Source organism: Cantharellus anzutake (assembly GCF_015039405.1).
Source record: "Cantharellus anzutake strain C23 chromosome Unknown EI90scaffold_41, whole genome shotgun sequence".
Taxonomy (NCBI): domain Eukaryota; kingdom Fungi; phylum Basidiomycota; class Agaricomycetes; order Cantharellales; family Hydnaceae; genus Cantharellus; species Cantharellus anzutake.
In genome coordinates, this window is record NW_024066991.1 from 642,775 (window position 1) to 656,839 (window position 14,065).

The 14,065-nt window shown below is 50.7% G+C and overlaps 4 protein-coding genes across 4 annotated transcripts; all 4 read left to right on the top strand.

Moving 5' to 3' along the window:
- Positions 1-899: 899 nt before the first annotated feature.
- Positions 900-2,253, top strand: EI90DRAFT_3127145 (uncharacterized protein; the record flags this gene model as incomplete). Its single annotated transcript, XM_039063988.1, has 6 exons — positions 900-1,043; positions 1,177-1,259; positions 1,319-1,409; positions 1,467-1,568; positions 1,652-1,702; positions 1,750-2,253. The coding sequence occupies 6 exons, from the start codon at positions 900-902 to the stop codon at positions 2,251-2,253; spliced, it is 975 nt and encodes a 324-aa protein (XP_038913568.1).
- Positions 2,254-4,178: 1,925 nt separating this feature from the next.
- Positions 4,179-5,610, top strand: EI90DRAFT_3067902 (uncharacterized protein). The gene is made up of 6 exons (XM_039061058.1): positions 4,179-4,231; positions 4,332-4,414; positions 4,478-4,568; positions 4,627-4,650; positions 4,717-4,800; positions 4,846-5,610. The coding sequence occupies exons 4-6, from the start codon at positions 4,648-4,650 to the stop codon at positions 5,485-5,487; spliced, it is 729 nt and encodes a 242-aa protein (XP_038913569.1). The 5' UTR covers positions 4,179-4,231; positions 4,332-4,414; positions 4,478-4,568; positions 4,627-4,647; the 3' UTR covers positions 5,488-5,610.
- A 1,211-nt stretch (positions 5,611-6,821) lies between these two features.
- Positions 6,822-8,525, top strand: EI90DRAFT_1795530 (uncharacterized protein). Its single transcript, XM_039052208.1, has 7 exons — positions 6,822-6,872; positions 6,930-7,055; positions 7,114-7,137; positions 7,208-7,255; positions 7,349-7,372; positions 7,448-7,498; positions 7,546-8,525. Exons 2-7 carry the CDS (start codon positions 7,026-7,028, stop codon positions 8,215-8,217), a joined length of 849 nt encoding a protein of 282 aa, XP_038913570.1. The 5' UTR covers positions 6,822-6,872; positions 6,930-7,025; the 3' UTR covers positions 8,218-8,525.
- Positions 8,526-9,433: 908 nt separating this feature from the next.
- On the top strand, positions 9,434-13,796 carry EI90DRAFT_3067909 (WD40-repeat-containing domain protein). The gene is made up of 7 exons (XM_039061059.1): positions 9,434-9,946; positions 10,002-10,391; positions 10,443-10,589; positions 10,641-10,796; positions 10,848-10,877; positions 10,937-11,452; positions 11,509-13,796. The coding sequence occupies exons 1-7, from the start codon at positions 9,794-9,796 to the stop codon at positions 13,549-13,551; spliced, it is 3,435 nt and encodes a 1,144-aa protein (XP_038913571.1). The 5' UTR covers positions 9,434-9,793; the 3' UTR covers positions 13,552-13,796.
- Positions 13,797-14,065: the final 269 nt, after the last annotated feature.

Below are 14,065 nucleotides of genomic sequence, written 5' to 3' on the forward strand. Positions count from 1 at the left end.
GTCCGACGGACTCAATGGACGGTCCACAGCGTACCAAGAAACAGGAAATTTCAACACTGTCCCCGTTCTCCGCATTCTTAACACCCTGCCGTTCTTTCATGCCCCATCTTAAGCGCCCTATGCAATTTGGCCGCGAGCCAGTAACAGTTGCACTTGTGCTATATATAGTACGCTTGGCAAAACTCTGACAACCCGCGTCGTTTGACTTGGGGTCGTGGCGGGAGTGTTCCTCTCCATTCTTCAATGGAAAAGAGACGGAGGTGAATGCCGGTGGTGGTCCTCTGGGCTCGTCTGGGACCGGTGTAGCGGTGGTACTATTCACATGGCAAAGTGCCAGTGAAGAAGGACCCTTGGCTGCTCCAAGGGAAGAGGTAAGGTTCTCGAATCCTTCGGCGATGTTGCCATGTTCCTGCATTGCAAAGGGGCAGAAGATCGAAAGACACGAGAGGTTGAGCCCCCAACTCTTAGAGTACCACTTATGCGCTCTGAATCCCACCTCATGCCCAGATCGGTAATGATCGTCGATCGACGGCCCCAAGGTGGACCCATTCAAACGCAATTCACTCGTCCATTACCATTCCGGGTGACTTGAATTCATCATCATCATCATCAAGGAGGATAATCAAGGATGAGTAACTTGGAGAGGAGGCAAACATAACGAGAAATGTCAGCCGGAGGACAAAAAGATGACATAATTTCAGCGTCTAGAGTGATGACTCTGCAGTGCAGGGTAACTGAAGACTCAGCGAGGCCCTGCCGATTGCAAGATCGCACAAACTTGTCATGCGGTGCTGCAGCACGGATTGGAAATCTTCATATCACCTTCAGGCTTGAGAGATCCCTCTTACCCATCTTCGTGACAACCCCCCACGGTCGTCTCCTCACGAATTGACTCGGATATGACGATCAACACTCTCCTCCGAGTGCTCGCGCTGTCCTTCCTTTTTGTTCTCCATGTTAGCGCTTGCGATGTACTTTTCCCAGCCTTTCAATCAATCTACGATGAAGTTCCCTTTACTGTGTACTGGAACGGTGACTGTACTGTGAGTTCGTGGGCTGCCGGGCCTGGTTGTGCATCTCTAGATGTGTGGACTCCCTGAACTTAGCATCTTACCGACCCCCCCCCCCCCCCCCCCCCCCGATATGAGGATTTTTCTCTAAAATCCCGTTCCCTAGGGCCCTTTCACTTTGCAACTTTGGGATCGGGATCTTAACGTACTCCAATATTCGTACACTGGTAATGACACGAGCGTTCAACTGTGTGCTTTCACTTCTATCGAATCGAGTGATCTCCTGTTTCTCATCTTCTGACCGACAGGGGACTTTACAACCTTACTGGAACCACGATATATTTCTACTTTCGAGATGACTATGGCAGTAATCTCACAAGCTCTGATTATATTGTTCTGGTGAGGATGAGGCTATACTCCCAGAGGTGCTACAGCTAATTATTGGATGTGATTTAGCCCGGCTCATCGAACGGAACCCTCTTTTCGCTCTCCGTACAGTCCGTACCGTCCAAGCTATCCTCACTCTCCGAGGCACTAACCTCCTCACTAACATCCGAGGTGAGTATCAATCTGACCAAGCTTGCGTCAAGTTAACCTCTGCCTGTTCCTCGAACATAACTCGCTCTGATTGTGTGGTCTAGTCACCTGCATTCTCCCTTTCGTTCCAATCCGTCTTCTCAACGTTTACTTCGGTAAAGACCTTCCACTAAGAACGTGGAAGAAGTATTAATATTACCAGGCCCCTAGCATGACCAATACGATCACCTCCATTCGTCGTCCCCCATCAACCGCTACCATCCGGAATTCCAACCCAACTCCTCGAAATTTAACAAATATAGGAGGCATCATCGGGGGTGCCGTTGGCGGTGCAGTGGCTCTCGCATCTCTTTCGGCTCTGCTCCTTCACCACCTACGTTCCCATGAGAGAGGAAATCAAAAGGACATAAATATCGGAGGTCCAGTTGCGCCGGTTCCCTCGGGGAGACCTACCCGCCCCACCGGAACCCATATGAGTGGGGTAGGGAGGAACGTTCACAACCTCGCGTATTCGTCACCAGGGTCCATGACCGGTCATCATACCACTGTACATACGAACAGAGATCGTTCCAGATATGACAATCCTGTGGTAGGGGCAGCTATTCCTGAGAGAGTTCCACAGGTTGTGAACCCTGGCATCGAAATTGTTGCACCGAGACGGGAGCCCCGTGTATACCATACTGCCCAAATGTCGGGGCCGGGTTAGGTTTTCCATCCGTGATGGCATCCCATCGTTTTCTCACTTAGGGGTGTATATTTGACTCTTTTTTTTGGTATACTTTGTACTTTTAGTGTTTGATTATTTCTCTTGAGAATTATAGTCCGTCCGGGCAAGGTCACCAATCTCTATTGAAATAGAGGCTGGATTTCAACCGATCGGTGAGCTAGCAGCCTCAAGGGGAGAACAAAATCCTGATAAACTCAACTGTGAATTATCCTCATTAATAAGTAGCTGCATTGGTTCTACACTGATTGCCGCCTTCCGTCTAAACGATTCACGATCACCTATGCCTGAGTGCCGAAGTTCATGACGAACCGGTTCGGACCATTGACGAAACTGCGAAACGAACCAGGATGAACTCGAACTGCGGTGCTGCTGTGTTGCAGAACCACTCATAAATGCGCCAAGTTCCTGCCACCCCAACAAGTGCATGCATGCCATTTAGTTCCCAACTACCGCGTATTTATAGAACCGGGGCTTTGATTATCCTTAGTAGAGGCTAGGATCCTGGCCTATGCTTATCCGGTGTTGTAAATGATAGTGCGGGACGTTCTCCCCGTCCCCGGATCATCATGTCATGTGAGACGGCGTTCTCAGCCACCAAGCACACCGCACAATCGCAACCGCCTGTTAATCCTAGCACATTGGAGAGATCCAGATTTCCTGTTACGATGTCGCCAGGAAAGGAAGGAGGCCAAAAAGTGGCCACTCAGGCGAAGCTTCACAAATGGGAAGAGTGTGAGACGATATATATGGAGGCAGCGAGGTGTGCAGAGAAAATCGGGAGGTCTGTTTAATATTTCTCGAACACAGTCAATCGATTGCTCTGAGTCATCGTGAATACACGTCCTAGTGTCGGCCCGAACCCGAACTGAATCAGTTGGCGATCTCAGGTTCGGTTCGGACTCGGGTTCGGCCTTCCGAAACGAACCGAACTCCTACTGCCAGTGCCAGCACGCATCACGGAAACTGTTCCCCGTGACTGCATTCCCACATCGTGACACTGTTGGGTAGTGGTGAGTCCCTCGGACCAGGTGGGGTAATGCTTGTGAGCCTCTTGCCAACTTTTAATGTATCAAAGTGTGTTTACCAGTTAGCAGCCTCTGTCCCCTCGGACGGAAGGTCTCAAAACCGGCCTCACATGAACGTGTACTGTCCCCATTCTCCGCATTCTTGACACGCTGCCGTCTTTCATGCTCCGTCCTAAGCGCCCTATGGCACGCCCTATTCGCGAGCTGGTGACAATTAGTTGCTATATATGGTGCGCTTGGCAAAACTCTGACTTGTTGCGCCGCAAGGAATTTTGGCTGTTTCCAGGTATATTGAGCCCAGGATACTTCATGGAAATAGTGTACGGGCACGAGGTGGATAATCACGTTCAGGATGCTCCAATTATACGCACCGCCTTTTCGCGCCCGCGTCGTTTGACCGGGGTCGTGGTCCTACTATGATTTGCGAGACACACCCGTTACTATAAGGAGCGGAGGTGGAGTCTTTACAGAACAGCGGGGGCCTGTAGCGACACATTGCAGGGTATCGCAAAATCCAGCAAAACCCTGCCGATTGCAAGAGCGCGAGCGAACTGGGCTTATGTACCATGCCATGCGGCCTAATGCGGCCCATTCTGGCACATTGGATACACGACGCTGCAGACCCCAATGCAGCTCTTTTGGGTTGAAACCTTTTGCAAATCACTAGTCCCGGCGGGTGCCTCCTTCATATCGCCTTAATGCGTTAGATATCCCTCCCCCCTAGCTTCACGACACCCCCACTGCCATCTTCTGACGAACGGGGCCAACACCACGTTGACTCTGATATGGCAAACGACACACTCTGGGCTCTTGCGCTGTTCTTCCTTTTCGTCCTGCATGTTAACGCTGGGGAATGCGATGTACATCTCCCGGCGGACGGAACAATTTATGACGACGTCACCTTTGACGTGTATTGGAACGGAGACTGTTCTGTGAGTCCGTGGGTTTCCCTCCTCCAGATTTGTGACCTTCCAGAGCATATCATCTTATCAACCCCTATGGGCATTCTTCACTAAATTCGCATCCCCCTAGAACCCTTGCACGTTGCAAGTTTGGAATTACGATCTTGACGTACTCCAATACTCGTACACTGGTAACGACGTGAGCGTTCAACTGTGCGCTTTCTCTTGACTCAAATCAGACAATCTCTCACCTGTCTCCTATCTTCCGACTGACAGCTTATTCCAAAACTCTTCCGGAGTCAGGATATACTTCTTCTTTCAAAGTGGCTATGGCAGCAACGTGTCAAGTCCTTTGTATACTGTTCAGGTGTGGATGGGGTCATATTCCTAGAAGTGCTATGGCTGATTATCGAATCATGATTTAGGCCGATCCATATGTAGCATCCATGGTGGGTATTCATCTTTATCAACGTCTGTGTTCTTCGAATATAACCAACCCTGATTATGCTATCCAGTCGCTCACTTCCGTTGCATCCATTGCATCCATTGCATCCATTTCGTCCATTTCGTTTTGGTCCGTCTTATCGACGTCAACTCATGTAAAGGCCACCCATCGAAACGTGAAGAAATGCTAACATTACCAGACCTCTAGCAGGACCACATCAACTTCGGATTTCAGCCCTACCGTGCCTCCCACCCAGAGAAATTCTACGCATACGACAGTCATTATAGCCGGTGCGGCTGGTGGTGTACTGGCTCTCGTTATCTTTTCTGCTCTCCTTTTTTACTGCTTACGCTTTCGTGGGAGTGGAGGTCAAGGTGGCGCAGATCTTAAAGGTCCCGTCGCACCGGTGCCCTTGGGAGGGCATGCCGGCTTCACCGGTGCTAATATGGGTATGGTGGGAGGGAACGTTCACACACTGGTGTATCCGTCGCCTGGGTCCATGACTGGTCATCATACTTCGGATACGGGAGGTGGTTCCGGATATGACAATCTCCTGACAGAGGCAGCGAATCCCGGAAATGCGAGTCCGCCAAATAGTCCCATTTCGGCCGGCGTAGGCTCGGGACCTTCACGTGTTGCGAACCCTGGTAGCGACTCAAGCCGCCAAAGCGGGGAAAGGAGCTCACAAGGCCACAGAGGTATCTCGTTTCCGGATTCCTCTCCACTCGGGAGGAACCCCGGTGAAGGCCCTACCGTCCAAATGTCCGTTCTGCGATCAGCGCCACATCCAGTGCCAGACGGGAAGCCCGAATATCCCTATGGTATACCCGAGTTGGGTTAGGTTTCTGCCCGAGATCTCTCTTTGGTGTATATTTGATTTCGGCGTACTTTGATATTTCTCTTGAGTTTTGTAGTCCATCTGTGGGGTATACCAGCCTCGATATATTGGAATTAAGGCTGAATTCAATCTTTCTCTGCTGAGTGGGTGTGTGTGTAAAAATTAATGACATGATGAACATGTTGAGGCAACAACGGTTGACTCTCTGTCGAGCCATGATATAAGTACGCGACCGACCTTGTCGTTTCACGTTCTCTCTGGGTTGTCGATGCTTAAGTGCGCTGCCTTAAGCTGTACCTTTCGTTGATATGCTCTCAATTCTCGATCTTTACCGTACATGATAGAGACTGAGTGCCGTACGCTATTTTGGAAGATTTGGCGTTACGCTGCAGCTGTAGGAGACTAGATTATAGATGTGCTTTGCAAACCCTTAACGCGTCCCCGCTGGTTCGGCTGGATCCTCCCGAGCCCACATCCACTCGGCGCAAATGCAAGCAAGTCATGCCGGAACATACGTCGGTTGGACGTCCGAGGAAGGGGAACGATATGAAAACAAGTTCACAAGGTCGATGGAGGGACGACAATGGTGAGTAGCGAGATAGAGGATGACTTGGGATCATTGTCTATAAGTGTGGACGCACTCACCAAATTATTGCAATGCCGTGCTGATGTCGTAGTAGCATGCCGTTGTGGTGAGTCGGCCTGCTCTCAAATTCTTTCCGAGGAAGATAGTGCTTTGCGAGCGTCCTCTCGCCCGAAGCTGAACACTACCTGAGCTGGCCGAGTCTTGACGAGCAATATGTCAAGGTGTTATCAAATTTGTTAGGATCGAGTTATTTTCCGGTCCCAAAACCAGCCTCAGGTGAGAATATACGGTCTCCGTCATCTACCTTCCCAACATGCTATTGTCATTCGCCCTCCACCGTAGGCGCCGTGCGGCGCAACTCGTTCAATTTGACTCTAGCTTGTGATAATTCAGTCGCGGTTTGTGCTTTATATAGTGCTACTCGGCTCGAGAGATCCCCCTCACCCAGCTTCGTGACAACCCCCACCTCACGAATGAGGCCAGCATCACGTTGATTCTGATATGGCAATCAATAATCTCCCGGCACTTTCGCTATTCTTCCTTTTCGTCCTACATGTTAGCGCTCAATCTTGCAATGTACATTTCCCAGCGCCTGGATCAATTTATTACCAAGTCAACTTCGCTGTGTATTGGGAGGGTGCCTGTATTGTGAGTTTGTCTGCTGCAAGCCTCCAGATTTGTGGACTCCCAGAACCCGTCATCTTATCAACCCCCAATCTGACCATTTTGACTGAAATCCCGTCCCCCAGAGCCCTTTCAGTTTAGCACTTGGGATTCACGTCCTTCACTTGGTCCGGTATTTGTACGTTGGCAATGACACAAGCGTTCAACTGTGCGCTTTCGCTTATCTCGAATCGAGCGATCTCCTAAGCTCTCCTATCTTCCGATCAACAGCAAACTTTCAGACAGTGTCGGAACCATAATATACTTGATCTTTGCAGATAGTGGTAACACTATGGTCTCAAGCAATTATTATATTGTTCAGGTGTGGATGACGTTATGCTTCCTGAGGTGCTATGGCTAATGGGTGAAGGGCGATTCAGGCTAATCCATCACTGACATCCAAGGTGGGTATCAATCTGGTCAAACTCGCATCAACGTCTGGTGTTCATAAAGGGCTCGCATTCTACTACTCAGCCGCTCTCCCCCGCCCCGTTTTCGTCCGTCTCATCGACATCAACTCAGGTAAAGGCTTCCCACTGAATACGCGGAAGAACCATTAACAGTACTAGAGCACTACCACGACGCACGACCACGACGACGACCACGACCACGCAGAAGTCGACAAATACTGCATCCGAGGTGGGCATTAATCTACCGAACTTGCACCAACGTCTTCCTGTCCGTCGAATATAACGGCTCTGGTTTATTGTCCAGTCACTCTCCAATTCCACTTCGGTTCGGTCCGTTTTCTCGACGTTGACTCAGGTGATAGTCTCCCATTGAGGGCACAGAAGAAATACTGATGGTACCAGACCTTTAGCACGAGTGCGACAACTTCTATCCCAACGTCTATCCGCGATCCCTCTAGCACCAACGCCATCACTCCCACTGCTACTCGCCCGATGACCTCAACTTCGACTAGCTCGGATCCTGCTGTAACTTTCACGCCGGGCAAGTCGACACACACGGCAGCCATTATAGGCGGTGCGGCTGGTGGAGCAGTGGCTCTCGTTATCTTTTCGGCTCTGGCCCTTTACTGCCTTCGTTCCGGTGAGAGTGGAGGTCAGGAAGGCAGGAGTCTTACAAGACCAGTCGCACCTGTTCCACAGGGATCCAGGCCTTCAGCCGGTCCTCAAAATTCGGGTACGGACAGACGCGGTTCCGGATACGACAATCCCCCGTCAGACCCAGCCAATCCCAGAAGTGTTAGTCCACCAATTAGTTTCAATATGGCTGGCATAGGTTCAGGCTCTCCGTGGCTTGTGAACCTCGGCCGCAACCCAAGGCACCCAACTGGTAGAATGGGCTCACAAGACGTTAGAGGTGTCTCGTTTCCGGACTCCTCTATTCCCAGGAATGTTACTAGGCCAGAATGGAGGCCTGGCGAAGGTCCTACAGTCCAAATGTCCATTGCGCGGCCAGTGCCACATCCAGCACCAGATGATACGCCGGAATATTCCTACGGTTCATCCGACACGAGTTAGGTATACGTCTCTGACAGCATCTCCTCGTTCTCTTTGGTATATTTGATTTCGGCATGCTTTTGTACTTTAACATTTCTCTGTAGTTCATCTGGTACGACCGATAATTCGTTCAGAGGCCGTGTGATATGTGGGGCCAAACAGGACAACTATCATTTAGTTTGGTCCTTCCTTGTCTCCTCCATCTCGCCCTGGTCCCACCATAGCTACTGCTGAGTGGAAGCTTATCCTTGCATGCGGCCATCAGTACGAATGGGGCTGTGACATCTCTCATATTATAGTAGTCCTGCTCCTTTATTGTATTGCGGTAGGAGAGGCTGTACAGAGCGCCAGCGCTCATCAATTTTCTAGTGAGATCGCCGTCAGTGACGTGCGATGCTCAATCAACTATCAATTGAATTAGCGTCCACTCCTTATGCCGACGGGCCTCCCGCGCTCAACAACCCTCCAAATAAGGCAATGGTCTCCCTGTCTCGCCCACTTGCATGGTTCCCTATCTATCTGGAAGCTTCGAGCTAGCTCAATTTGAGAGTGCCGTATCAATGATATTCATCATCATTCAGTTCGCACTATCATTTCTACTGACGCAATTCCCTTCCAGTAGAGTCCCAAAGGTATACCCCATCACCCATATTCCCAACTTGCTGCTCTCATTGCTGCTCCACCATAAACGCCTACGGCGCCAATCCTATTCAAATTTACCATGAGCTGCCCTACTAATTACAGCAATATAGTTGTGGGGGACATGTAGCACACCCGGAAGGGCCAAGGAAGCGCTCGAGCAACGCTGACCGATGCGGTGAGTCCGACGACTCCAGCCGCTTTCGAACATCACACGCGCCCCAAGAACACACAGCGCAACACCCACGATCGTATCGCGCCAACTAGCTAGCAACATGCACACCCAAGGGCTCATAGCGTCGTTCATCTCATTTCGCGCATGATCACAGGCAAGGGCAGCTGCAAGAATATTTTAGAGAAACACGAAGACGGTGCAGGGACCCGCGAGCATTGGCCAGGCAGTGCAGTTCTTATCGCAAATGGATATTGTCTTAATGCGTGCATACCGGAGAGTCCAATGGTGTGCGATAAGAAATTTCACGGCAGCGAAGAATCCAGTCGACGGTCCGGGAGCACTCTAGTGTGACATACCCATGAGCAGACCCGGGATACTTGGCTAGACTCATCGATAAGAAGCTAGATCAGATCACTTGGTCCCGACCGCCAACCCGATGGAGTCTATAAGGCTGGCTACACCCAGGAAACACTACCATGTAACAACGATCCCCCTTGGCGTGAGAGACTGGACAGGCCACGACCACAACTCTACCAGTTATTCCGCTGACGCGTCGTGCTACCCGTGGGAGATGACTGGGCCTTCTCCACATGTACACCTGATAAATCGGACTTCATAACTGACCAGTGCAAATGCGGGACTTTTTGAGCTCGAAGGCCGGCGAAGCCCGAGCCTGAATGCATGGACACCGCCATGAGAATGACCCCACAACTGACGACAGTTCCCAACGGAACAACCAACCACAAATCCGGGTGTCTTGCCGCGCCGAACAACTATCACTAAATGCCCCTCCCACGTATCAAAGAAGTCGATGAAGATATCGACTCGAACCACCCCCCATCCGTCGTCCGCAGCGCCACCCCGGCATCCAACGAGGGATTTCCGTCGGACCTCGATTCTCCTCATGGAAATGGAGGGTTTCAACAGGAGAGCGCTGTATGTTCTATTTGGTTCCCTGTTATTCATTCATTATTTTTCACTCCTCTCCTAGGATGATTTTTTTGTGACGGAACCTGGCTTGAATGCTCTGCAGGCCATGGACTTCGCCATAGGCGCTCGACTCACTCCCGTTACGCGAAGCCTGTCGACTCTTTCAACCTTTTCCAATGCATCGGTTCTCTCAATCCGGAGTTCTGGAAGGACATTTTCCCTAAAAGACTTCTGTGAACAAGTCATCGATAAACATTTATGGCTTCAAACCGCCAGGATCGTCAGCACGTCATGCTATTCTGAACTTATAAAGCTTGTTCTGCACCGGTTCCTCATCTTCCAGTTACGCCGTCCGGAGAAAAAAGATATATGGCTTCGGATTGATCGAAGAGCCGGAATAAGCTTTTTCTCACTCGCGCGGAAACTTGGGAAAACTCGCGCCCACGACGTGGTGAGAAGTCTTCATTGATGTACTATAAATTGCCGCTAACTCTCGCTCCAGGTTCAGCTCTCTGGGTCCAAGAGAGTCCTCACCGGAAGGGCGCGCCGAGAGAACATTCAAAACTTTGAACGGCCACCCTTTCTCGGTGATTTTGGTCTCTATCTTAGTATTATCTGTGAAGAATTGTTGGAGTACAAAGTTTGGCCGGTGTGGTTCCATTGTGCTTAAACTTACGACACAAGCTCACAGCCTTTGCAGGAAAACTGCTGGATGCTCTGCTCACTTTTGCAAGAGCACCTTGAAGCCTCAGGGGGCGGGCACTATACGCTCGGGGGTCCGGTTGCCCGCTCTACGGCACCTGATGTTCGAGGGAGAATTTCCCAACGAGTGGTCACGCATGTAACACCTACTACGGTGAGTCATGGGCAGTATGGTCAATTGGAAGGTCGGCTAATCTAGTAGCAGATCATGACCGCCTTGCGAGATTCAGCTTGGGTGCCTGGAATTTTTATTACTGCGCCTTTTCGTTACTCACAATTTGATTTCTGCGACAGACCTTCAGCCCTCTGTGGCAGCCCTTAAGCTTTTCAATGCCAAGGGGGTGGCTTGCTCACTCAATTGGGACATTTCTTGCCAAAATCGCGTACCCATCACAGAGCTCAGATACCTATTACCGTTCACAAGGTGCACTGGAATGGATTACTGGCTCCTCGCTTCCTACTCGCCTAGAATGGAGTGATATGCACTCTCGTATTGCCCTATACTGCATTGACATCCTCGGCCGTTTGCCGGAGGGAAATGTTCTCAGACTTCCCAACCCTTTGATCCTCAACTCTCATATTCCGGATCTTGCGCTTCAGATCCAGTCGAAAATTCCCAAGGAAGTTCAATATGCTGCACTATATGGCCTTTTACATGTGGCGGAGATTGGCAATCCGCGGGCTGAGCTGTTCAACCAATTAGAAACATTCTTCGCTGCGTCGATGATCAGATGGCTGGAGCTCTTGAGCCTGCTTGGCGCCACAAAGAATGCCCAGATTGCATTGGAAAAAGTTAGTATATGGTATGAGGTATGGGATCCCATTTTCCTACCGGTGATTATGAGATACGCAATGCCATCCCATAGAGTCAGACACGCCGGTTACAGGATCAGAATCGAAACAAATCTTTACTTCAGCTGCTGCTTCGGTGCCGTCGCTTCACCTACCAATACCACGAAGTCATCTCAGCTTCGGCAGGACACATCACACATTCAGCTCTCTCTCATTCATCTTACCTGGATTGGCAAAGGCAGTACGGAAAATCATCCCAGGAACAGTTCCCAACCATACAAGGGGAAGATTTTGGATGGGATGGTTGCCTACACACGTTCCGCGGCCACACTGGTTACGGTTCCTCGGCCTCATTCTCTCCTGATGGATACAGGATAGCCTCAGCGTCTGATGGTAAAACGATACTCATCTGGGATACGGTGACTGGGGACGAACTTAAAGACCTCCGTGGGCACTCTGCCTCGATCACCTCGGTCTCGTTCTCTCCTGATGGATTCAGGCTAGCCTCAACATCCAAGGACAACACCATACGGATCTGGGATCCAGTGACCGGGGAAGCACTCAACGTGCTCCAAGGGCATGCCTCCTCGGTCGCCTCAGTTTCTTTTTCGCCCAACGGTTTCAGAGTAGCCTCAGCCTCCCATGACAACACTGTACGGATATGGGATGCAGTGGCCGGGGAGCTGCGTGATATTCTGGAGGGACACACTGACTGCGTCAACTCAGTCTCATTCTCATCTGATGGATCCAGGGTAGCCTCAGCATCCAACGACAATACGGTACGGATCTGGGATGCGGGGACCGGGGAAGAACTCAAGGTTCTCCAAGGACACACCGATTGGGTCAACTCGGTCTCGTTTTCACCTGACGAGCCCATGGTAGCTTCGGCGTCGGGGGACAAAACAGTGCGAATATGGGATGTGGTGGTTGGAAAGGAACTTAAGATTCTCCGAGGGCACAAAGATCGGATCTTTTCAGTCTCATTCTCCCCCGATGGATCTAGAGTAGCCTCGGCAGCTTATGACGTACGAATCTGGGATGTGGTAACGGGTGAAGAACTTAAGGTTCTCGGAGGGAACCATTATGGGTTCGTCTCGGTCACATTCTCCCCTGATGGTTCCAGAGTAGCCTCAGCGGAGGGCCATGACCACTACGTACGGATCTGGGATGCGGTGGTTTGGGAAGATCTCAAGGTCCTCCGAAAGCACGCTCACCGGGTCAATTCATTTTCGTTTACTCCTGATGGAACCAGACTAGCCTCGGCATCCTATGACAACACAGTACGGATCTGGGATGCGGTGACTGGGGAAGATCTCAAAGTCCTACGTGGGCACACTTACGGTGTCGCCTCAGTTTCCTTCTCGCCCGATGGGTCCAAGCTAGCCTCGGCGTCTAGTGACTGTACGGTCCGAATCTGGGATGTGGGGAATGGGGACGAACTCAAAGTCCTTCGGGGGCACACCCACGGGGCCCCGTCGGTCTCATTCTCCCCTGATGGGTCCAGGCTAGCCTCGGCATCCTATGACAACACAGTACGACTTTGGGATGCAGTGACCGGGAAAGAACTGCAGGTTTTGCAAGGGCACACTAAATGGGTTCTCTCAGTCTCATTCTCCCCTGATGGGTCTAGGCTAGTCTCAGCATCCAACGACAATACGGTAAGGATCTGGGATGCAATGACTGGGAAGGAATTCAAGGTCATCCGAGGCATTGCAGACTGGGTCCGCTCAGTTTCATTCTCCCCCGATGGGTTCAGGGTTGCTTTAGCATTGCATGACAATACAACACGAATCTGGGATGCAGTAACGGGGGAGGCAGTATCCACTGGAAGCAATTCTGTTCCATCCTACATATACAGGGATCCGGGTCCCGACATGGTCACCGTTCCCAATGCCTGCTCGTTTGCCGAAGTCGAATATGATGAACTCAACCACATTCATCTGTTTATTGGGGAATGTGGAATCCCTCACTTTATTGCCCCTGCTTACATAAGCGACAACATATCCACTTGGAAAGCTTCGCGCGACTTTCAAGCTATTGCTATTGGAACGCTGAATGGGAGTGTCCTCATTATCCATGCGCCAAACCAGTGTATGAACTCAGAGGCGAAAACGTGATTCGGAACTCAGTTTACCATGCTGGAAGTGCACTCCGTTCGACTGGGCCGCTTTACAGAAGCCATGTCCGCCCCCCTGTATTCGAGTCTAGTTAGGTAGGTGTTTAACTAAGGGGGTTAGGTACTGTGGAACGCTTGGGAAGTGTCGGCAGCGCGCCAGAGTGTGACGAAGACGTGGGCGCCGTACTTCAGGATGGGGCTATGTATGTACACACTAAATCCTATATCGATATTAGTGTCTCGCCAGAGGACTATGGTTTTTTGCCTGGAAGGAGGATGAGCATGCTCAAATCAGACTGTTTCCTAACTGCAGTTCCGTGCATTTATTCCGAAAATCCCTGCTCTTGGTGGTCCCGCGAGCATCCTGAAGTTTTTAAGTCAAATATGCAGAACAAGCCAAACAGATCGGTATCATTAATGTCTTCGTCGTTGTGACACAGTGGGATGTGGGAATAGAAACCACAAGCGTAATCAAGGCAGACACGTAATACTTTGATCCAACGAAACTCCGACTC

Bases quoted from the DNA above. Each gene is read 5' to 3' on its own strand.
- EI90DRAFT_3067902 (XM_039061058.1), top strand. The intron at 4,801-4,845 runs GTAAAGGCCACC...TAACATTACCAG, and splicing joins TCTTATCGACGTCAACTCAT to ACCTCTAGCAGGACCACATC.
- EI90DRAFT_1795530 (XM_039052208.1), top strand. From the start codon at position 7,026: ATGGTCTCAAGCAATTATTATATTGTTCAG. The intron at 7,138-7,207 runs GTGGGTATCAAT...TCTACTACTCAG, and splicing joins ATCCATCACTGACATCCAAG to CCGCTCTCCCCCGCCCCGTT. The intron at 7,256-7,348 runs GTAAAGGCTTCC...ACGACCACGCAG, and splicing joins TCTCATCGACATCAACTCAG to AAGTCGACAAATACTGCATC.
- EI90DRAFT_3067909 (XM_039061059.1), top strand. From the start codon at position 9,794: ATGCCCCTCCCACGTATCAAAGAAGTCGATGAAGATATCGACTCGAAC. The intron at 9,947-10,001 runs GTATGTTCTATT...CTCCTCTCCTAG, and splicing joins GGTTTCAACAGGAGAGCGCT to GATGATTTTTTTGTGACGGA. The intron at 10,797-10,847 runs GTGAGTCATGGG...ATCTAGTAGCAG, and splicing joins CGCATGTAACACCTACTACG to ATCATGACCGCCTTGCGAGA.